This window comes from Euprymna scolopes, chromosome 29 (genome assembly GCF_053919585.1).
Source record: "Euprymna scolopes isolate OS-2025 chromosome 29, ASM5391958v1, whole genome shotgun sequence".
NCBI lineage: Eukaryota > Metazoa > Mollusca > Cephalopoda > Sepiida > Sepiolidae > Euprymna > Euprymna scolopes.
In genome coordinates this window covers 73860229-73884206 of record NC_136510.1, presented here as the reverse complement: position 1 = coordinate 73884206, position 23978 = coordinate 73860229, and the positions used below count along the sequence as shown (strand labels likewise).

General features: G+C 36.5%; 1 protein-coding gene, 1 long non-coding RNA gene and 1 pseudogene across 4 annotated transcripts in view; 2 read left to right on the top strand and 1 right to left on the bottom strand.

Annotated features, from left to right (window-relative positions):
- Positions 1–9918, top strand: part of LOC145252715 (uncharacterized) — a 29414-nt gene extending 19496 nt beyond the window's left edge. Inside the window, exons 2-3 of the mRNA XM_080112553.1 lie at positions 187–709; positions 5989–9918. Of these exons, the coding sequence (XP_079968679.1) occupies positions 187–709; positions 5989–6682 (1217 nt within the window). The 3' untranslated portion in view covers positions 6683–9918. The remainder of the gene's footprint in view (positions 1–186; positions 710–5988) is intronic.
- The window catches only part of LOC145252718 (uncharacterized), a 178030-nt gene that overhangs the window by 27272 nt on the left and 126780 nt on the right, over positions 1–23978 (bottom strand). The window contains exon 3 of one of the 3 annotated variants that reach the window (XR_013863655.1): positions 5297–5461. The exons of the other annotated variants lie outside the window; for them this stretch is intronic. This is a non-coding gene — a long non-coding RNA (uncharacterized LOC145252718). Of the gene's footprint in view, positions 1–5296; positions 5462–23978 lie in introns of those variants that run through there. 3 annotated transcript variants of the gene reach the window in all.
- Positions 12975–13133, top strand: LOC145253059 (U2 spliceosomal RNA; annotated as a pseudogene).

The window sequence follows — 23978 nt, the reverse complement described above, 5'->3', positions numbered from 1 at the left end:
TATTTCATTTTCCCTCTTTTTTCTTTCTCCATTTTCCTTTTTTCTTTTTTATTTCTATTTTGATTTTCTTTTTTTCTTCCTCATCCTGACAATTTTCTATTTTTTTTTTCTCTAATTCAATTCTATAAACCCTCTTACCTTTTCTTTTCTTTTTAATTGCTATTTTTCTATTTTATTCTTTTCCAGCTGGAATTGTCGATTGTGAAGCTGTTACAATGGAGAACCCAGTGGAGCGAGTCGACACTAAGGCTATCACAGTAGAAAAATTGGATAAGGTCAACTCCGACCAGATTACAAAATTAAGGCCAAGTGTTTTGACCCTGACATATAAAATAGATGATCCAAATTCCAAAATAATTCCTTATTTACCAAAAGGAAAAATTGTAAAACTGCGTGACGAATCAACAAAGTTCGGACGCACAGAGAATTTTGATGTTTTCCTCAATGATGAGTGTATGTCTAGAAATTACATCCACATATATCCCCAAAAAGATGATTCTTCAAAGTTCATAGTTAAAAACTTTAGCTCAAGTAAACTTGCAATCCTCGATGGGCATAAATTGGAGATGAACGCCTGGTGTTATATTGAGAACAACAGTTTCTTACAGCTAGACATTATCAGCTTTCTAGTATCAATTCAATGTGGTGACCAAAATGCAGACAAATATGTTATCCATGTTCTTCCAGAGAAACAACAACAGAAAAGCATGTAAGTTTGGTTTGAAAATTTATGTATTTTCAATTCTGTTCTCAGATTCATAGTTTTTATATTATTGTATTTATTTTTTTAACCTCTTTCTGTTTACATAAATCTTTTAGCACTTCACCCTTCCTTAAAAATCTAGTGATAATGGAGATGTCGTGTCTGTTTGTCTGAAGCCAAAGCTATACTATTGCATTTATTTATAATGGCATTTGGCATATAATGGCATATAATTTGGCATCTCTGAACTTAAAATTATACTATTACTTTTATCAATAACTAGCATGGATACCTGACATTGCCCGGGCCCACATAAAGTTCCATTTGGACACACCTGTTATACTAATGATATTGGACACTTTTTCATTATTATATGTCAACGCCATGGGCAACGTCGATACCCCTGCAACAATTTCAAAAATAAAAGATACGGTAATCCTACTTAAAAACGGATAAAAACATGAAAAAAGTAATCGGCCCAAAAAGAAGTATGTGACAACCTCCCCACCAGATATTTGAGCAGAATGGATACGAAAAGAAGCTATTCTCCAGATATTAAACATTTTTTATTGCCCGTGCGCTGGATCCCCCACCTCTAAAAAATGTTTCAAACAAACAAAAAAATTAACCTTTTAAGAAAAATATGTAAATAGCAGTGAGTGCAAAAAAAAAAAAGAAAAGTAGGCATGCAAGCTTGAACCTGTAACGCTAAGAGAAAAAGGAAGTGGAAAAAAAAAAAAAAAGCAAATGGTTTAGCCGCAGTGCCCACCATGAAAACGATGTTGGCGGCGCTCAAAATAAGACTAGTCATTGGAAGGCATATGATGACTTTGCAAAAATGTCAACAACAAAAAGTTACCCCCTCTTTATAAAAAAACGGCCCAGTTGAAGGTGAAATAATGTTTTTGGCCAATTTTTGGATATTAGTCGGCCGAGAGACTGAGATTGCAAACGATACTAATTTTGTCTGTTAATCACGTGTGTCAAAAGCTTTTAACGGACATACACACTAACACAGAGAGAGAGAACTTGAATGCCTACTGGAGAGAATTTGAATGCCTGCTAGACACTATCCTCAAGTGTCTAAGGTCTTTCTGTACACGGGTTTGCTTAAGGTCTCTCTGTGCATCTGCGCACGGGTTTGTCAGTACAACCTGGCATGAGGATACTTTTCCCTCGAAGTAAACCCTGACCAAATATTCAAAATCACATAGTATTCGCTGCCCAAATAAGATCTCCTCACTATGGCTAACTCACATTAACTTTTACGAAGAATGGTGCATCTTCTCCAAGTGATGTTACCTCAAGTAATAGCACGAAGCTAGATACTCCACCAGACTAGATAAATCCTTGTCCTAGAATCCAGTAAGACCAAGAGACCAAAATGTAAGATATATACTACAACATATAAAAATGGTTGATTGTGGAGAGAAAATTTATGTTCTCAATTTCTTTACTAACTCGGTGTTTGAGAGATAAAGAACTTTAATGGAACATTCGAATATCTATGTATCTCGTATAGTTTAAGTGTTAGCCCCAGGTAGTGGGCCCCTTGATTTCTGAGAAGTTCGACAGAAGTAAAATAAAACAAAAAAGTGAGATTTATATAATAGATGGAGATTTGGTACTTGCCTGTTGCAAAGGAGTAGTTTTTGAATCTGATATGCAATATATATGACCCACCCAATGAACCGGACTCTGTTGCAGCATTGTGTATGCTGATAGGAGGTTTTGCATTTATCATTTTCTATTGTATATCATTCTTTATGACTTGCTCAAGTAAAATTGTTAAATTAATATACGTTATTTATTTTCCTTTTCTTCAATTCAGCTTTTAGCATCTTTGAGTATGATTCGTACATTTTCACTTATGAGAATTGAACTTTTGATCTTCACAATTGCTTATCTAATAAGCTGCTTATACATTTGACAAAGTATATTTAATATAGCAATATGTTTTTTTTTTTAGTTAAGTATCTCAAACCATCCAGATTAATGTTTGAAAATTGGTAAATATAATGAAATTCCTTTCAATTTCAATCGGTGATAACTCATTGTGTGTGTGTGTGTGTGTGTGTGTGTGTGTGTGTGTGTGTGTGTGTGTGTGTTTTGAGAAAATTTCGATTTAACGAAAATTTGATCTTTTCACTTTGTAAATGTATAATTCTTTCTCTTTTGCTGGTCCTCCGACAAAGGAGGGATTGAACCTAGTGATTCACTCCCGTTCATCTGTTTGTTTGCTCACACATTTCTCAATAACCACGCCTTGGATTTTTTTGAAATTTTGCAAAAACATTAGTCATGATGAAAGTAAATTTTTGCCAAAACAGATTTTCCAGGATAACTCTGATTGGGCCTCTAGGAGGCATTATAGACGTAAAATTGCTCCCCAATCGTTCATCTCTTCGCACTTTTTTCAATAACCATGCCTTGGAATTTTGAAAAGTTTTGCATAAACATAGTCATGGTGAAATTAAATTTTTCACATATAGAGGGTGACTCTGCATGTTTGGCTTGTTTTTAAGGTTTTTTTTTTTAGATTACTTAAAGTTAGACTGTTTTTTAATGATGGGCAATTTTGTTTTTAATGTCAATGTTTTTCAACCTTATGTGTACAATATTGTATGTGTATGTGCATATAAAAACATTCCTATCTTAAAAAAAAAAGTTAACCACTCGTCAATATGCTTTATAAATTATATAGCGTTTTAAATTGTTTTTCACAAAACAAAAGCTAAGATAGTGAATTAAATGTTTACCTTATCAAATTGTGTTTCCATCTGAAATGTTCACATGATCCAAATGCAACTTTTTATTGATTTCACTATAAAAGGAAAAATCTAGCTGGATTTCTACTGTGCTATGAATCATTACGAAGATTCAATGTGTTAGCTGTTGAAATTAATCTCATGTGAACAGCCATGGCTGAACTTAGGTGTACGTTTCTGTACATTTACTCAAAAGTTAATGGTATTTTACTCAATCCTTAGGCTAGCTTGATTTAATAATTATTGCTTCCATTAGGATTAATTTTCATTTGTAAGTATTTTTTACTTGTTTGAAGCCTGCATTTTTAGTTATACAGCGTGAAAATTGGTTTCTGGACCAGTATCACACAACACTGCATCCTCATCTTCATAGTTATTGTTGTTTCACCCCGTTTCGACCAACTCATCCTCTGGCCTCCTTCAGGTGATTAACCATGACAAGATAGGAATGCTGAGTCTTGTAACTTATCCCCAGTAATTACTGCTTTCCATAGTTGTTGTCCCACCACATTTTTACCATCTAATCCTCTGGCTTACTTGAATAGGCTTGAAACCATTATCTTCAGACAATGCTCACCTGGAAGTGTAGAGACTCAATGCCTCTATCCACAAAAAAAAAAAAAAAAAAAATGGGATTTTGCTCAGTGTTTTAGGTTGGCTTGATCTAATAATAATTGCTTTCATTTTGATTATTTTTTATTTACAAGAAGATATTAGATTTGTAAGAATTTTCATGTGTTCAATACCTTCATTTTAGTTATACATTTAAACAGTGGTGAGGACACAATGAAGTCACGCAGAAATGCTTTCTGGTGTCTAAACTCTGCAGACACATTTTAACTATCCATGCATATCGCACATGCAAGATTTTATTTTTTTGAGATTGTGAATGGATAAAGAGAAAGCAGAGATGATACTTAATAAGAGATAGACAAGGTCACTTGGTGAAAAGTCATAAAATAACAAAAAATATACATTTTAAAAATCATCCAAATTTCCTGAACTATAAATAGAAAGACGGTTATATTCAGTGTTGTGGATAAGTTTAACCACCTCTACTCTTAGGAGCAGAGGTGGTTAAACATGTCAAGAGGTGTTAAAAGTTAGAATAAACTTTATAAAAAGAGTTGATATACATGTACTGAACAGTGGAGATGTGCTCCTGTTGGTCTTAAAATGATATACTAGGCATATGTAATTCGCTCCCTATACATTCACTGTACATATATATTGCCCATGTTGAGTGTAAGAGTGAAATTTCAGTGTTATAACCGAGCCCTAAACCAATCTACTTCTGGTTTATGAATTCAGAAGAGGACTGCTATTAGTGGACAAAACTTAAATCTGAATACAAATAATCATGGAGAATCCATCTTTGAAGATTTTATGGCAAATGCAAGTATCTTATATATAAAATGAGATTTTGTTTGTCTGTCTGTGTGTCCATCACTTACAAGTTTTTTTTAAACGCAATAAATACCTTGCAGAATTTATCTTATTCTGAAATATCATAGATTTTAAATAGTTTTAAAAATTTAAGAAAATTGCATTAATAATAAACAATCAATTCCCAACAAAGAAAACAGGTGCCATGACGTTGAAATGTTCAATCTGATGTTCTCCCAAATTACATATTTGAACTTTCTTATAAATAGAGCTTAAGACATTACCTTAACAAAATAATTATAGTTTTGACATGATGTCCAGGATTTATGATTTATGTCAAGTTACAAAACATGAAGTCAAAAATAGGTAAAAATAAATAAATCATTAAACATTATCAATAGTATCGTTTATCATCTTTTATTTATTTTCTTTTGGTGGTGGTGGTGGTGGTGGGGGGCTTTAGTGTGGTATTTGTTCTGTTATCATCCTCGATGCATTAACTCCTTTTTTGGGTGCTGTTTGAAGAAAATCAGCTTCTTGACTTAAATGCACTGAACATTGATGTTATTGTTTTTTTTCCCCCTTTGTAAAACTCAGTCATGTTCTGCAAAAAAAAAAAAACAAACAAAAAAAACAGCAATTTTCCTCTACAAAACAACCAAAAATAAAAAAAAATAAAGAACTTGAAGCATAAAATCTTTGGCCAAAGATGATCGGATTTGGCATTGAAAAAGGTTTGACATGCCATAAAACAATAACCAAACCAAATCGAACCTTTTTTGGGGGGTAGCAATGTTTTTCATGATACCATTTTCTCAATCATTACCGCCTTTGGGGAGGGGTCAGTGTAATATATCATCTTCCCAAACTAGTAAAAATATATGACTGAGATGAGCATATTTTTACTAAAGAAAATAAAGATTTTGGCTTGGGGTATTGACGACAAGCAATTTAAAAAAAATTTTGCTTGAAAATCTGTTGCTTGTTGTCATTTTCTAGCTTTAAACAATCTCATGTTCTCCTTCAAGAAGTCAAGAATTTCTTTGATATTCTAAATGATCATTCTTATCTGTAATGGAGATGATCATTCTTTGTGTTTACTAATCATTTTTTCCTTTCTTTTTTATCCAGGTCACCAGCTATTGTCCATGATTTGCATTGGTCGCATATGTCTCCCCAGGTGCAAAATCCTATACATTGGCCACAGATGTCTCCCCAGATACAAAATTCTGTACGTTGGCCACAGATGTCTCCCCAGGTACAAAATTCTGTACATTGGCCACAGATGTCTCCCCAGGTACAAAACGGTTCATGTTGGCCACAAATGTCTCCTCAGATACAAAACGGTTCATCTTGGCTACAGATGTCTACTCAGAATCAAAATCCCCAACGTTGGTCACATATACCACCTCGGAATCAAAATTCCCAACATTGGTCACAGATGCCTCCACAAGATCCAAATTCCCAACATTGGCCACATATGCCTCCACAGGATCAAAATCCTCAACGTTGGCCACATATGCCTTCCCAGGATCCAAATTCCCAACGTTGGTCACAGAATCAAAATCCTCAACGTTGGCCACAAATGCCTCCTCAGTATCCAAATTCCCAACATCAGTCACAGATAGCTCTGCCAACCCACAGTTCCTTCAAGAATAAGTCAGAATTTTCTAGTATGGACAAAATGCCTCCATCTTTTTCATATCCTAGTGAAAATGGATCAAGTCTGCGTGAACCCCAAGAACATGCCATGTCTTCTGAAGAGGATTTCCATTCTGAAAAGCAGAAACAGCACCAGATGATTGAAGATATGAGCAGGAAGTAAAGTTACCTGTCTCGGACAATGCTGGATTAGGCTAGCTGAGACTGAGACCTGTCATGTTTCAGAGTGAGGCCCTTCTAAAAGATGACAAATAAAATTTAAGGTGGAACATTTTTGAGCTGCTCTTTAAAGGATCAACGAAATGCCATAAAACTTATCGGTAACAGTTACTAGATTTGACATTAGAGAACTTGATTATGCTATCATGTATGTCTGTCTTTTCTCATGGCAATTCTCTGTTCATTTTTGATTCTATTCAATTTTGAAAAAAGATCTTTTTCTGCTATGATTGGTCACCATGAGTGATCGGTGAATAGGGCAGGTTTTACACTTGGAAAAATTGACTCCCAACTATGATTTTCTCTATTAAAAGACAATACAATTGCAATTCCAAGGTGTCTTTTGTAGTATCTATGAGAGAAACAGTGTCAGTTTTGAATAATGGTGAGAAGTAAATAAATCATCTAAAACTGTGTGTATGTGAATAATATATATATATTTGCTTGAATGCTGGCTGCTTAAAAAATGCATGCTATGCAAAATCTGCCATTTTCTCTGGTACAAAATTTTTTTTTATAACTTTCTGCCTTATTTTACTGCTGATGTGGATCTTATCCTTTGATCATTGTCCTTAGGTCATATCCATAGATCGTATCCATAGATAATTGTCCTTGGATCCAATCGGAATAGTTGTCGTTGGACCCTATCCATTCGAACGATTGTCGTTGGACCCTATCCATTCGAACGATTGTCATTGGACCCTATCCATTCGAACGGTTGTCATTGGACTCTATCCATTCGAACGGTTGTCATTGGACCCTATCCATTCGAACGGTTGTCATTGGACCCTATCCATTCGAACGGTTGTCATTGGACCCTATCCATTCGAACGGTTGTCATTGGACCCTATCCATTCGAACGGTTGTCATTGGACCCTATCCATTCGAACGGTTGTCATTGGACCCTATCCATTCGAACGGTTGTCATTGGACCCTATCCATTCGAACGGTTGTCATTGGACCCTATCCATTCGAACGGTTGTCATTGGACCCTATCCATTCGAACGGTTGTCATTGGATCCTATTCATTGAAACAGCTGTCCTTGCCTAAAAGTGCTCTTTTGTTATATAAAGTAAAACATCACTGCCATTAACACTGTTGAACAGTATGCTATATAAATGAAACTGTTTTATACAAATGACATGCATTTCTGATTTTTAGGTTACAAATATACATAAAATGCCAAACATAGGATTCACTTTTAGGTAATCAAACTTTGTGCTCTTTTCTCCTCTCATGGTTATCTTAGCATTAGAGGCAATTGTTACTAATACCGAGGCATCATCTGAAAGAAATACCAAATTGTCGATTGTTAATTAATTTTTTATCACTAATTCTTTGTGTAGACTACAACCCAGTATTTGAAGTTATCATTTCAAAATGTATTTGGTGGAAATATCACTTTTGACGGTAATTCTTGGCCTGAAGACGTAATCCCCCAATGTGGGTGATTACAGAAACATGTATGCACATATGTAGCCATTAATGTTTGTATAAATAAAATTAATATACCTGCTCTGTTCACTCATCGAGCACTATTTTGGTAGACACATGTTGATGTTGTTTCATTGGATGTACTTCTAGGAAACTAAACTCTACTGGCTATATATATATATATATATATATATATACGCATACATACGTACGTAATGTTACACTATATCTACGTGCATGTGAGTAGAAAAAGAATGTCTTTTTTTAATATATATGTTAACTCCAAAATGAGGTGGATATTTTTCACAACTAGTTTTGTCTGTTTTTCATAGCAGCAGCAAGTCAAATTGTACTCTTTTTTTTTTAATTAAACCTGACAAATTAATATTTTTGTGCTCCTCGGATATGCTTTTTTTAGGAACTGGCTAAATTGCCATTTATGATTACAGAACCATTCCTCAGCGACAAAAACAAAAAACCCTCTCTTAACCCTACTATCAATTTAAAGTCCAAGTGTTTTCACCCGGACTTAGGGTTAATAGTAGTATTCAGAGAAGACTTTTTAAATTGATTAAAAAACATTAATCTTTATTGGTAATTCCGGATATTTGCACTCTGGTGCTACAAGATCAGGTTGTCTGAATATATCCGTTTCTTAACTTAAATGCACAAAACATTGATTTTTTTTTCTTCTTCTTTTGCAAAACTGTCATATTCTGGAAAGACAAAAGCAAAAACAACAACTTCTATCTACAAAACAAACACCATGATAATATAAACTTGATGTGTAAAAGCTTTCTTACAAAATGACTGTGTGGCATTAAATAACCTCAAAAGGGTTATTATGCCATAAAATAAAACGGTCAAAAACCACATATTTGCAAAATGAAAGTTAAAAAAAAAATCCACAAAAATCAGAAAACAAACTAAGAATTCTTGGCTGCTCAATAAGGCAAAAATAATCAAGCTTTTTAATTAAGAAGTGAATAGAAAAGAAGAGGGGTGGGGTAAGCTGAACAAACAAAGAAAGGGAGTAGACAACTTTGGCTTATCACCGGCATGAAAAACAACCAAAACTAGTAAAAAAAAAAAAAAAAAAAAAAAAAAAAAATGGCTACCTCATTTGATAGTGAACAGTTTTAACATTGTCTAATATGAATTACAAGAATTTATTAAATCATCACTAAAATCTTCTCCTTCACCCAAAAAGAAAATTTTAAAAACAATTTTTTTACTTCACTTTTTAATGCAGCTCATTTTACAAAATTTAAAAAACAAAGACAAAAAAAAAAAAAACTATTTATTGTGCTGTGTCAGATGTTTGTAAAAGGTGTCAGGTTTAGACACAATTCAATGTCTACTTTTCAGACATGCTAAACAAAAAAGGGGTCTGTTTGCATTGTTGATCTTGTAAACCAACACATTTCAGGTGAAAACATTATTACATACTTACGTGTCATGGCAAAATTAGTATAAATTCCCCAAATTACGAAAATTGATTCAGTAGAAAAATAATTACGATTAAAAAATAGAATTTATCAAGTTTTATTGTATGTTTTAATGTGGAAGAGTTGTGTGACCAATTCAATATGAAAACAAGGGAGATAATCCTTGACATCAATTGTCTCATTTTTAAACTAAAGTTAATGCTGTGTCTCATTTTTAAGCTAAAGTTAATGCTGTGTGTCTCATACTTGTCCTGAACATTAATTGTAATTGTTATACAAATAAAAGTTTTGATTCACTTTGATCGTGAAGGTTTTTTTTTTCCAGCCCAAAACTTCTGTGTATTTCAACCAATTTCAACAAGTCAGATCATGATTAACTTGATTCTTTGTGAAACATGAGGCCAGAAAAAAGCTACACATCTGTACACATATTTACACCACACTACCCATGATACTACTATGAGGGTTGTTCCAAAAGTAAAGCCTCCTATTTTTTTTTTTTTTTAAATAAAAAGTTGAGCCATTAAAACGAGCAACCTTTTATGCCCCAGAATTTATTTTTCAACATAATCACTACCATTGTCAATACACTTTTGCCAGGAATTCCATGACGCATCTTTGCTTTTGATGCATGTCCATGTTGCTTTCTTAGTCTCACACCTTCAATATCTGCAATAGAGAAATGAAACTTTCAGATCATGAATGCATCATAACAATGTAATTTGCAATCTCTTTGATCCATTCAAGCAGAATAAAAAACTAAGATGCATTACTTTTTGAACGCTCCTTGTATGTATTTTAATTCTATTTCATTCTAAATTTTTTTTAATGGAAATCGGTCCAGATAAGTTATGAAGCCACTTGATGTAAGAAGCCCCATCCCCCCCAAAATAGTACTTCATGGTAAAAAAAAAATAGTCAATGATAAATGTTAGATGGATAAATTCTGACCTAGAAAATAGCAATTCTTCCACCTTTGTTAGAAACATCGCTCTTGGAATGTGAGGACTAAAGGAATAAAATAAGGGAAGCAAGAGTTATGAAGCTGCCAAAAGTAAACTCAAGATTCACTTTCTACTCTCCTTAAATTTATAGACTGACATATCTTCCAAAAGATTTTTCTTGTATAACCAAAAATAATAAGTCTCTTTATTTCTATACTAGCATGGGTGCCCGGTGTTGCCCGGGTGTTTTGAGGTGTATGCTGAGCAAAATAATAAAAAAAAAAAAAAAAAAAAAAAAAAGGGTCAATTTTTTTTAAATTTAACCCCTTAAAATTTATTGTTTAAGGCTGAAATCAAGTTATTAAGTTAGATCACTGTCCAAGGAATCTATATCTAAAATTTCACGTGTTTAGACCCAAAATTGTAGGAGTTTGGTAGAGTTCTCAAAGGTCAAATCGTTGAACTTTGACCCCTTAATCGCCAAATTTCTGTCTGAAAACCAATCACATCGATTGTGGGGAAACATAACCAGACAAAGTTGAGTAAAAAAAAAAAAAAAACCCCAAAAGAACTATCCCGCAGTAAAATTAAGTGCGGAATTAAATTCCGCACTTAATTTTACTGCGGGATTGTTTTACTGATGATACCTATGTTGTTCTGATCTTTAAATCTATATGCAATAGTATATATTTTTATATTGTCGTTTTCTTATTTTCTTTATATATATATATATATATATATATATATATATAAACAGAACCAAACATTTTTTTTGTTTCAAAGTTATATTTCAACTCCAGTGATATTACATTATATCTGGAGTATGTCCCCCCCCCCTTTTTTTTTATAGTTGACCTCATTTATGCAGCATGTCTCAAGTTTAAGAAATTGGTTATTTTTCTGAATTTTGAAATCTATTTTTAGTCGCGTGCAAGTGACTCTATAAGTCACTTCGTCCGTCGGTCGGTCTGTCCATAACACTTTTGTGCTTGCCCTTTTTAGTTAAGATCAAAGGTCTGTTGTTAATAGATGCTGTTCTTAGCTTTTTAAGCTTTTTTTTACTTTTGGCCAAGATCAAAGCTAGGTTTTTGGAATCGCCTGCTTGTCCCCGTTGCGGGACAACAGCCGTAGAAACGACTGATCACGCTTTCTTCGATTGCCGTGAACTCCGCCAGTACTGGTCGTATGTCAACGAGGTGACGGCTCGCATCGATCCCGAGCATCCTCGCCCAATTACCATATCCAATGTCGTTGACAACGTGAGATCGCCGTGGGACCGGGAAAGACAAATGGTCTACATTACGATCCTGGCCGTGGCGAGAATGGTGATTTGGATGTTGCGTCTGCAAGGTGGCCGGGTGGGGGGGGGGTTGCCTTTTTCTGGTCAGGATCCGATCGCTTTCTTTAAACACCAACTACAGGTGAAGATCAGATGTGATAGAAGAAGGCTGCATCGTGCGGCATTTGATAGAAGATGGATACATATAGCAAGTCTGTGTGTACGAAAAGGAGCCAAGTTTGAATACGTGTTCCCTGCCTAGGTGTGGAATGCGCAGTTCCGTCAAGCATAATCCATTTTCAGCCTCTTAGCTAGCCGAGTAAATGCTTCATCCCTCCCCAAGTAGGAAGCCTCCAAGATCCCCATCCCCTCCTATCTGCAATTTTTTCTTCTCACCCCTCACTCTAAATTTCACCCATCTTGGAGAGAAAGAAATCAATCACTAACTCCCCATCCCTCACCCACAAAATTTTCTTTTCTCCATTTCGTCCCATCTATAGAGCATCCCCACTTAGAGACCAGCTTGCAGGAGCTCAGGTTCCTTTACAAACCAAGTGAAACGGACGGCCTATCAACTAGATGAGGTTGGGAGGGTCCTACTAACCACTCCCCCCCTCCCGCCCTCGACACAAATGAATTATCGTATCATCATTGTTATCTTTTTTGTTTTTATACGTAAATAAAAAATGTTTTAAACAATTGGGTGCCAAGTAGGACGTCCCCAAGTACGAAAGGGCGAATGCGGTATTATGGCGAAAGAAGATTCCAGCTAAGAGAAACTTTTTAGTTCTAGAGTGACAAGGATGACCAACGACCCCCATCTGCCCCCCCCCCCTTTTGAGTTGGACTTGTGCCTAAATTTTTTGTTCATGTTCTTTTTTTTTTTGCCTGAATAAAAGATTTAATATCTCAAAATGTAGTATCTGTTCCGGCAGATACTGCAAGCAAAGACCATATGTGGGGAGGCAACCCCACATATAAGACCTTGGTCAATGTAGGGGAAACCCTTCATACCAATTGTCACTATCCAGCTCCCCTACTCCCCGGGGAGTTGGTCCCCATTTCCCCTTCACTTCTCACATTAAAAATCGGCCTTGTGCCTAATTTGCTCGGTGGGGGAGCAAATAAATACCCTTTTCTTGGCCTTTTGGCCAAGATAAAAGTGAAGTATCTGTTCTTACTACATGCTGTACTTATGTTTGTAACTTTGATATAAAGTGGGGGATCACTTTTCTGTATTAATTTAATGTAAAATGACCACCCACTTTACAACGATCATTAAAATGAAATGTCAAGTTAAAAAAGAAAAATTTTCACATTCTTTTTCTTTTTTTTTTTTTTGTTTGTTTCCTGATTTTTATCTATGATGTATTAACGATCTGGTTGAACCGTGGGAAAAAGTTGCAAATAATAAATTAATATACTATTGATTAATTAGTATTAATTGGATCATTTGGTTACTCTTCTCATTTTGTCTACAAAGATCTGTGGCATAACGGATAAGGTACTAAGTAAAATTCAGTGCCTTTTATCTATTTTTTTCTTTTCACTTTTAAAAAGTTCAACTGGGGACAAGTGGAGACAATCATTAAATTTTCTCTGGAAATACATGTAAAAATAAACTTTGTCATTTTAATTTATTTGGAAATTTTAATTTATTACAAAACCCGTTTCCCAAAAAATTAAAAAAAAAAAAAAATAATAATGATTTGCACATTACTTTACTTTGCTCGCATGTCCTATTGGGTCTACTCTATTTGATGTGCTGTTTTGTGTTTTAACCTTACATATCACCCATCTCTGATTTAATCTCTGGGAACGATTCTGTTTTACAAGTTCCGTGTCATCATGATATGTACTTAGTGCGACTCTTGTTAACATCTAAACGACCTCACTTGCTATTTGTGTAGGTCCCCTTAATTATTCAACAATGTTATCTGGAAATCACATTATACAACATTTATTTATATATCAGATCTTATGAATCCCCAGAATATATTAAATATTGCAGATAAAATTATACTAGCTGTGTAGTACCACATGTTGCTCCAATTGACAATGTTGCTGACCCCAAGACTGTTTCTGTGCTCTTCTTCTCCTTTGTCTTTTCTGCCTGCATCATCGTCTCACACATTTGTGGCTGCCGAGTGGGTGTGCACAGGTTCACAAACATAAAAAATATAAAACTCCAAACAAAACACATACATTCTATGGTTGTAAGTTGAGTTCTATGTGCGTGCATGACACCATCGTGGGATAAGTCTGTCGAAGCCTCTGTCGTTGATTGATATCAGCTCATCTTGATCTAAAGCTTTTTCGGTCTAGTCCAAGCCATGACCTACCTTCTACTGTGTTCAACTCACAACTGTTGCAAACTCAAGACTGTCCGCAAATTGTCCTCAACCATCGCAAAACTCCCCGCCACACCTAAAACTAACTCTAAAATATAGTGACTGATCTTTTGTTCCTGTTCACTGCCAAACCTTGATTAACAATCCTAATTTAGCCTGCTTTTGTGTGCGTTGGTGAACAACTTCCTATGCCTTTGTGCTGCTGATAAACTTATTTCCTCTGCTTTGTTATATTTTTCTGTTTTTTTAAAATTCTTAACACATTTTTTGTGGAGGAGGGCAATGCTGATAGCATCACAGTTGGCTGTACCTACTGGGTGATACCCTGTGGTATAGATAAGTCGTTTTAGATTTTTATTTGTTTGTCCATTTTGTGAGCTTATACAAAAAAAGAAATAAAATGTTAGTTGTAAGGGAGACAATTTGTAAAAATATTCTTCAATTAAAAATATCAGTTATTCCCCTTGATGTTTTTGATTTTTTTTTTTTTAGTTATAATTGAAAAATGTTTCTGTTTTATCAGTTGGCTAAGCAAGGCTATACTGTAAAAAATAATGTTACATTGTTATAGTTCAAATAATATGGTACAACAATTAAATGAAAATTGGCTAGTCAGTATTAAAGTTTTATATAGCTTAAATGCTATTTAAGTCCCAATTTTTAAACTCTCACAAGATAATTTTGTTAGATTAGCTGTCTTTGCCAGCTGGCTATTGCTTCACCACATTTACTACTTGAAATACTTGAAACATTAATCTATAAATAAAACAGATGTGTGTATATGTGTGTGTCTCTATGTGAAAATATTTAGCTGATAAACTCTTAAACTACTTTTAAAAATTAAAAAAAATAAATGCAGCATGCTGGGTGCAAACTTGAGTCTGTAAGTGAACATGTTATCAATTGGACCACGACCACACAGATATTATGACGTTGCAAATTAAGCTTTTTAAAATGGAACAATGAATCGATCGTTCATGCATGTACAATTAACAAAACAGCATCGAAATCAAGAGTTTCACTTGAGCCTTTCAAACAAAACAACATTTCTACATGAAATAATTGTTCATGCCACTTCAATGTGGATGACAAAAGTTTTTAGCAGACATACAAACAAACACACACACAGATGGCTGAGATTTATATAATAGACTATTGGAGGGCGCCTGGTGTTGCCCGGTCATAAAATACAGTTAAATAAAAAATCTTGGACTTGGATGCCATTAGCCAGAAGTGAAACCGAAAGCAAAATTTTGTAAGTGAGAACACAAACTCATAAAAGTTCGTAAGCGAACATGTTATCAATTGGACCACAACGATACAAATGTCATGACGTTGCAAATTTAGCTTTTTAAAATGAAACAATAAATTGACTTTGCGTATGTGTGATTAACAGTGTCGAAACCAATTATTATACAAACACCGTGACAGCGAATTAGTAAAAACAGACGTAGTATTCTGTTACGTTTCGGTGTGCTGAACACGAATCTGAAAACCGTACCCCTCGCAAATTAATAGTTTCGGAGATATTAACATTTTTAAAAGGGAATATTTTCTTTCAAAAATGGCGTACATCGGCTCTACTCTTAAATCAAAACAAGTGGAGATAATCCATAATGAAAATAAGCGATAATAAAAAAATAAATAAATTAATTATTTCCTTTTCTTTTTAATTAATTCCCCACCACTTCACCACCCCAATTTTACTTGCTCATGCGCAGTATCCCAATTTTACGCGCACAAAATCGATTTTTACCCAATTTCGGATACACTTTCGGATTTTTACCCAATTCGCTGTCACGTTATTTGTATAAATTTACCATTTCGGATACAATTTCGGATTTTTACCCCCAATTTCACTCAATTTCGCTCCTTTATTTGCAAACCTCTTTTACTTTGACTTTCGTTAACTTAATTTCCACTCAACGCTACTTTGATTAACTTTTCCACTTTTCCAACATTATGTCTGCCTGTGACCACTGCTCTTATAATCACTACAAGGCTATTAAAGTCTTTTACGAGGAACCAGAAACGTCAGTGGATTTTTTAAGAAGACACGGTGTCTTACCAACTGTCGTCAGTTGCACACGTAACAAAAACTGCACCTTTAGGGAGCAGGGGAGAACGGGCGAATGGCGCTGCAACAGTACATTCCGCATTCCTAAAACCAAAAAAAGGCGCCACTGTTCCTTTTATGCAAGTGACTATAAGGGGACATTCTTACAGAATTCCCACATTCCTCCATGGAAGGTAATTCTGTTTGTAAACCACTGGTTGAGTAAACGGTGGGACCACCAGACAGTCACCAGTTGTTTAAATATAACTCCCAAAACATCTGTGGACTGGCGCTCTTTTTGTAGCGAAGTCGCAGAGTTCTGGCTTGGGAACCAGGACTCTATCGGCGGGCAAGATATCGTCGTTGAAATAGACGAAACCTTCCTGGTGCACCGAAAAAATAACAAAGGTCGACCTCTGTCACAAATTTGGCTCTTTGGGGGAATAGAGCGAGACTCAAAGAAAAAATTTGTTATCCCACTTTTGGAGCCTGTCGGTGAGAAGAGAGACACAGCTACCTTACTTCCTCTAATAAAAAAATATATCCGTGGAGGATCCATTATAATGAGTGACCGGTGGGGGGCATATCACTCCCTGAAAACCCACGGGTACACTCACTATATGATAAATCATTCTCAGAACTTTGTTGATCCAACCAATATTAACATACACACACAAACAATTGAACGTCTCTGGAGGGATCTCAAAGAGTGGGTTAAACGACCAGGTATTAGAGCCACTTATCTCCGCCAGTATTTAGCAAGATATTTATTTATAACAAATTATGACGAGAAGGAGGCTCTTTTACACCATTTTTTTGTTATGGCTGGACGTCTCTATCCCCCCCAAGGAGAGCACCAACGTGTTGTTGCTCCAGTTCTCGCTGATGAGGAATTCAGCGACGAAGAAGAACACGATGACGCTAACTAATGTAAGTCATGATTTCTCCATTGCCTATGACCTCACTCAGATTGTTCAGGAACCTACCCGTGTGCCCGATAATGACGGCCAGTATGCGAGCCTACTAGACCTTTTTCTCACAACTTGCCCTGAACTATGTTCAGTTTCTGTTTTGTCGCCTCTTGGATCTTCCGACCACTCTGTTGTATCAATCAAGATAAAAATGAAATGTAATAAGTCCCCAGACGTACCTCTTCATCGTACAGTATATTGATACACTAAGGCTGACTGGGATAGCTTCCGTACATTTATATCTGATCTACCTCTGCATTCCATGTTTAAAAAGGATGTGTCCTCTATAGTATTAGACCTAACTGAATGGTTAATTTTAGGTATTGACCATTTCATACCCTCTAAAAAGTTTCAGCAAAAACCTAACAGCCAGCCATGGTTCTCTCCAGAATGTGCTGCTGCCATTGCGCACAGAAATCACTTTTTCCACTGCTTCAAACGTAATAGATGTATGGAAACTAAAGCCGTTTTCAGGACTGCCAGCAACCATTGTAAGAAAGTAATAAGGAACGCAAGAGAGTTGTATGCTCAATCTGTTAAGTCCAAAGTAGCTGAGCAGCGGCTTGGTTCCCACCAGTTTTGGCAAATAGCAAACAGAATCCTGAACAGAAGCGTGTGCTCCATCCCAACTATTATCAATGGACCTGAGGTAATCTCGTCAGCATCAGACAAAGCCAAACTCTTTGTCAAGAACTTTGCAGCTAATTCTACCCTTTGCGACCAAGACCGCCAACCCCCAATATTTCCTCCTGTATCAGAAAACACGCTATGTGATATACGTATATCTGTATGTGATGTTGCGAAGCTAATCAAAAACCTTGATTCCAGTAAAGCAACTGGCCCTGATGGTATTCCAATTATAGTACTCAAAAAACTTCAACCTGAATTAGCGCCCATACTTACAAAACTGTTTAAACGTTGTCTTAAGGAGAATAGTTTCCCATCTCCCTGGAAAATCTCATCAGTATGCCCTGTATTTAAGAATTCAGGTGATCGCTCATCCCCCTCTCAGTACAGGCCAATAAGTCTCCTGTGCCTCATGAGTAAGTTGCTAGGATCTGTGTTAAATACAGAAGTAATCAAACATCTCAACAAAAATAACCTTCTTAGTGACACTCAATATGGTTTCCGTTCTGCTAGATCTACAGCAGATGTCCTTACAGTTATATCGCATAGGATTAGCAAATCTCTCGACGGTGGCAATCTTTCTAGGGCAATTGCTCTTGACATATCTAAAGCCTTTGATAGGGTATGGCATAAAGGTTTACTTCATAAGATCGCTAGCTATGGTATAGCTGGAAAAGTCTTCTCAATTATTAAATCATTTCTTTCTGATAGGTTCATAAGAGTAGTAGTTGAGGGGCAAAAATCAGAAGCTCACAGTATTAATGCCGGTGTCCCTCAGGGATCCATCCTGGGCCCAACTCTTTTCCTGATCTACATTAATGATCTTCCAAATCATATCCTTACATCATTTGTAGACATTTATGCTGACGACACTACCATTTATGGTACCACATCTAAGACAGTAAACGACCAAGTTCTCTCCAATTCTCTCTCCTCTGATCTTGAGCACGTAGTACAATGGGGAAAGGAGTGGCTGGTTACTTTTAATGCATCTAAAACCAAGCTTCTCTCTTTACATCATCAACATTCTAATCCACATTTGTCATCAATTGAAATGAATGGCTCTCGTCTTCAGGAGGCCTCAAGTTTTGACAAGCTTCTGGGCTTGACCATTACTCCTGATCTTAAATGGAACACGTATATCAAATCTGTTGCCAAGGCCGCTGGAAAAATGGTGGGATCTTTCTATCGATCCAGTAGATATCTCACTGCTGATGTTATTCTCTACCTATATAAGAGCCAGGTACGTCCAAGGATGGAAGACTGTTGCCACATCTGGGCAGGAGCTGCTAGAAAGGACTTGTCCTGCCTTGATAGAGTTCAAAATAGACTTTGTAGCCTCGTAGGAGATGTCCTTTTCTCCTCCTTGCAACCTCTATCTCACAGAAGAGATGTTGCGAGTTTGTCTCTGATGTATAGTTATTTTCATGGAAAGTGTTCAACTGAGCTTCAATCTATGGTCCCCCCTCGCCAAACTTTCACAAGAAACACTCGTCTAGCTGTAAACACTATCAATAATTTCCCCCACTCTTTATCTGTGCCTAAACCTAAACGTAGATTCCATGAACAAAGCTTCTTTCTTAGAACTGCACGCCTGTGGAATTGTCTTCCGTTTTCCTGCTTTCCGGCTGACTACAATATGGTTGTGTTCAAGTCTAAAGTAAATAAGTTCTTGATGAGCCGTTCCATATAAGTTATTAAATTTACCAAATTTTCATTACTAATGATTACTATATTGACCAATTTCTACTGTACACTCTTTAACCCTTATCCTTGAGTGGCCTCTGGGCCTTGATAATGTGGTGCCGCCTTTGTAAAAAAAAAAAAAAAAAAAAAAAAAGTCTACTTTTGTGGTTTTCTTTTGATTTTTGTGTTGTCTATATATATATATATATATATATATATAATGTGTGTCGTGACAGCAAATTAGTAGAAAAAAATGTCCTTTCCTTGTAGAGTTCTGTGTGCTGAACACGAATCTGAAAACCGCATCCGTCGCAAATTAATAGTTTCGGAGATATTAACGTTTTAAGAAGTGGGGGATCAATTTTCTATAATAATTTAATGTAAAATGAGCACCCACTTTTTGGCCACTCTCGACAAATTTTTGAAATCACTACCCCCCCCCTCTCGACAAATCCTGTGAAATCACTACGCGGCTTCCCTCCCCCCCTCCCCACAAATCCGTTTAAATCACTACGCCCCCCCTCCCCTCTTTTTCAAATTTATGTGACCCTTTTATTTTACTTTTTGGGGAAGGGGAGGGGTGAGGAGAGGGCGCAGTAATTTTATATGATTTCTCTTTCTATAATAATTTAATGTAAAATGAGCACCCACTTTTTGGCCACTCTCGACAAATCTTTGAAATCACTCACTACCCCCCCCCTCTCGACAAATCCTGTGAAATCACTACGCGGCTCCCCCCCCCCCCCATCCCCACAAATCCGTTTAAATCAGTACGCCCCCCCCCCTCCCCTCTTTTTCAAATTTATGTGACCCTCTCCTCACCCCTCCGCTTCCCCAAAAAGTAAAAAAAAAAAGGGTCACATAAATTTGAAAAAGAGGGGAGGGGGGGGGGCGTAGTGATTTAAACGGATTTGTGGGGAGGGGGGGAAGGGAAGCCGCGTAGTGATTTCACAGGATTTGTCGAGAGGGGGGGGTAGTGAGTGATTTCAAAGATTTGTCGAGAGTGGCCAAAAAGTGGGTGCTCATTTTACATTAAATTATTATAGAAAGAGAAATCATATAAAATTACTGCGCCCTCTCCTCACCCCTCCCCTTCCCCAAAAAGTAAAATAAAAGGGTCACATAAATTTGAAAAAGAGGGGAGGGGGGGCGTAGTGATTTAAACGGATTTGTGGGGAGGGGGGGAGGGAAGCCGCGTAGTGATTTCACAGGATTTGTCGAGAGGGGGGGGGGGTAGTGATTTCAAAAATTTGTCGAGAGTGGCCAAAAAGTGGGTGCTCATTTTACATTAAATTATTATAGAAAGAGAAATCATATAAAATTACTGCGCCCTCTCCTCACCCCTCCCCTTCCCCAAAAAGTAAAATAAAAGGGTCACATAAATTTGAAAAAGAGGGGAGGGGGGGGCGTAGTGATTTAAACGGATTTGTGGGGAGGGGGGGAGGGAAGCCGCGTAGTGATTTCACAGGATTTGTCGAGAGGGGGGGGGTAGTGATTTCAAAAATTTGTCGAGAGTGGCCAAAAAGTGGGTGCTCATTTTACATTAAATTATTATAGAAAATTGATCCCCCACTTCTTAAAACGTTATTATCTCCGAAACTATTAATTTGCGACGGATGCGGGTTTCAGATTCGTGTTCAGCACACAGAACTCTACAAGGAAAGGACATTTTTTTTCTACTAATTCGCTGTCACGGTATTTGTATAAATTTACCGGATTTTACTAACCCCCACCTTCAAACAAAGCGACATTTCGATATGAATAATTGACGATTTTTTCTAATTTTTGAATATTATGTGTTAAAGAGACCGCTCTTTCAAACAGTACCACATTAGTGCCTGCTTGATGCGAATCACAAAAGTTCTTAGCGGACATAAAAACACACACAATAACACACAGACGACTGAGATTTATATAATAGACTTGCAGGTGGGGGTGCCTGGCGTTGCCAGGTTATAAAAAAATTGTGACAACCTGGGTGGAGGAGGTGGTGTTGCGCAGTCGTAAAAAAAAAAATTGAGAGCAGACGGAAGGGGCAAAAATAAAATTGTCACAATGGGGGCAAGAGGAGGGGGGGGCGGCGTTGCCTGGTCGTAAAAAATAAAAAAACAAGACTTGGTTGTCATCAGCCAGTAGGGAAACCAAAAGCAAAATTTTGTAAGCAAAAGAAAAAGCCAAAAGAAATGATGTGGACCAGGCGTGAACTAGCATAACTAAAGTTAGTAGGTGGATGTTTTATCGATGGAACCATGAGGATACAGATGTTATACCGTTGCAAATTTAGCTTTTTAAAACAGAAGATAACAATGGGTAGCGCATGCGTGGTTTGCAAACCGCATTGAAAGCAAGGTTTTCATCTGACCTCCTTTCAAACAAAACAACATTTTTACACAAAATAATCAACAATCTTTTCCAATTTTTCAATATTTTTTGTCCGAAGGATTACTTTTTCTAATGATGCCACATTGGTGCCTGTATGATATGAATGAGAAAAAATTTTAGCGATCATACGAACATACACACACAGACGTTTGAGATTTATTTAATAGATTAATAAAAATAATTTTTTTCCATACTGCCAATATGATTTTACCTGGAAATTGGGTAGAATTTGATTATTTAAGAGGACACTTCAACAAGAACTTGTTTACATTGAACTTGAAAATGAACTTGTTATAGTCAGCTGGGAAACAGACCCACAGTGTCCAGTTCTAGAAAAGAAATTTTGCTTGTGGAATTTTCATTTAGTTTTAGGTGCAGATAAAGAGTAAAGGGAAATTGTTGACAGTGGTTATAGCTAATGTTTTAGATGGGGGATCATAGATTCGAGCTCAATTGAGCATCTACCATGAAAATAACGAAAGAGCAGGCTGGCTTTGGTGTTGTGGCAGGTCATGTTGGTGATGTTCTCGACGTATGACCAAACGAAGTAGTCCAGGTCGGGGAAGCAGTGGGGTTAATGAAAGAAGAGTACAAAGTCGTAGTAGTCCTTCTGAAGCCAAACCTGGGTCTTTTTGAACTTGTGGGCTGACACTAAGTTCTGCTGCCGTACCCAGGATCTACCAGCAGCCATCTGATTGAACCAGGGGATCACCACACTCGTCAGCACATCCAGGTACAGTTTGGTGTTGACTTTCAAGCTGACTTTGAAGATGTGAGGTGGCATGATGTGACCCTCACTTGAAACCACAGTAAAGACAATAACCATAGCCAGAAACTTTGTTTTCATCACTCTAGACAAGTCCCTATTATTCATGGCAGTTCAGTGATGCATTTTAAGGGTGCTAGCAATGGTCCTGTTGGCATAACTTTGATTGGTAGAGAACATGAGTTGTACAGCGGGGCATTTCCAATCTCACTCATTGAACATTGTGTCACTTTCAGACATGGTAGAAGGCTCCTATCGCTATTGGAATTTGTACACAACTGGCCAACTAGTAGATGGTCTACAACAAAAAAAGAAAACTGGTTTCATCAAACGGAAGTAGAATCATGCTGTCTTTTCTAGGGCGACAATTGTATCGTTCTACCCTGTAATAATGATGACTTTTATTTATTTTGTTTGCTTTCTAAAATATTTTATTGTTTGCCTTATATCTACAAACCTCCATTTATGTTTCAAATGTCAATATGAGAAAACATATGGCATTATTATATACTAATCGTACCCATCAGGAGTTGCCCGGGAGTCATTTTTACTTTCATTTCATCTATTGCCCTTCTTTTTCTTTATGATAATGTTTTTATTTTTTATTGTTATACCCAGTATAGTTTGAATGCATTTAAACAAAAAATGTGTTTGGAATTCTTATCAATGCAGTTGATAATCACAAAATGGTTGGTTGGTTGTTTTTGTTTTACGGCATATCAACCTTTTTCAGGTTATTTAATGCCGAATCTAGTTATTTTGAGGAACGATTTTTAATGGAGTATATTTTTTTTTTTAAGTCAGATTCTATTTAACCCATAGTTGGGACCCTAACAGGTACTACCACTCCGGGTCAGAGTGGACCTGGGAGCAATAGCAATTAAAGGGTGGCTCCACACTCCTCAAGGCCCGCAAGGTGGGGCTTCATCATCGGATATAGTTTTAGGTCATATCCAGGACCAATCACAAAATGGACACGTTATAACAAGCAAGGAAGTATCAAGCCAAGAACCATAAATGCACTGAGTGAGGATAGCAACGTTGCTTCTGTGCATGTTCCACCACCACTCTTTTGTGTGTCCCTGCTTAAAACCTTACCTGACTTCGTCTGCAGTTGTTGGGCCTTTCTGCTCTAGATGTTGATTGGATGTAAAAACTGTCAGAATAATAATAACTATAGCCAACAATGAAGATTTTATGCAGACCATACAATCCTGAGGCATGATCTTTGTGGGATCTGTACAGAAGTCTGATTTACTAAACAACAAACTCAGCATGAAGGTGACAGTGGCTAA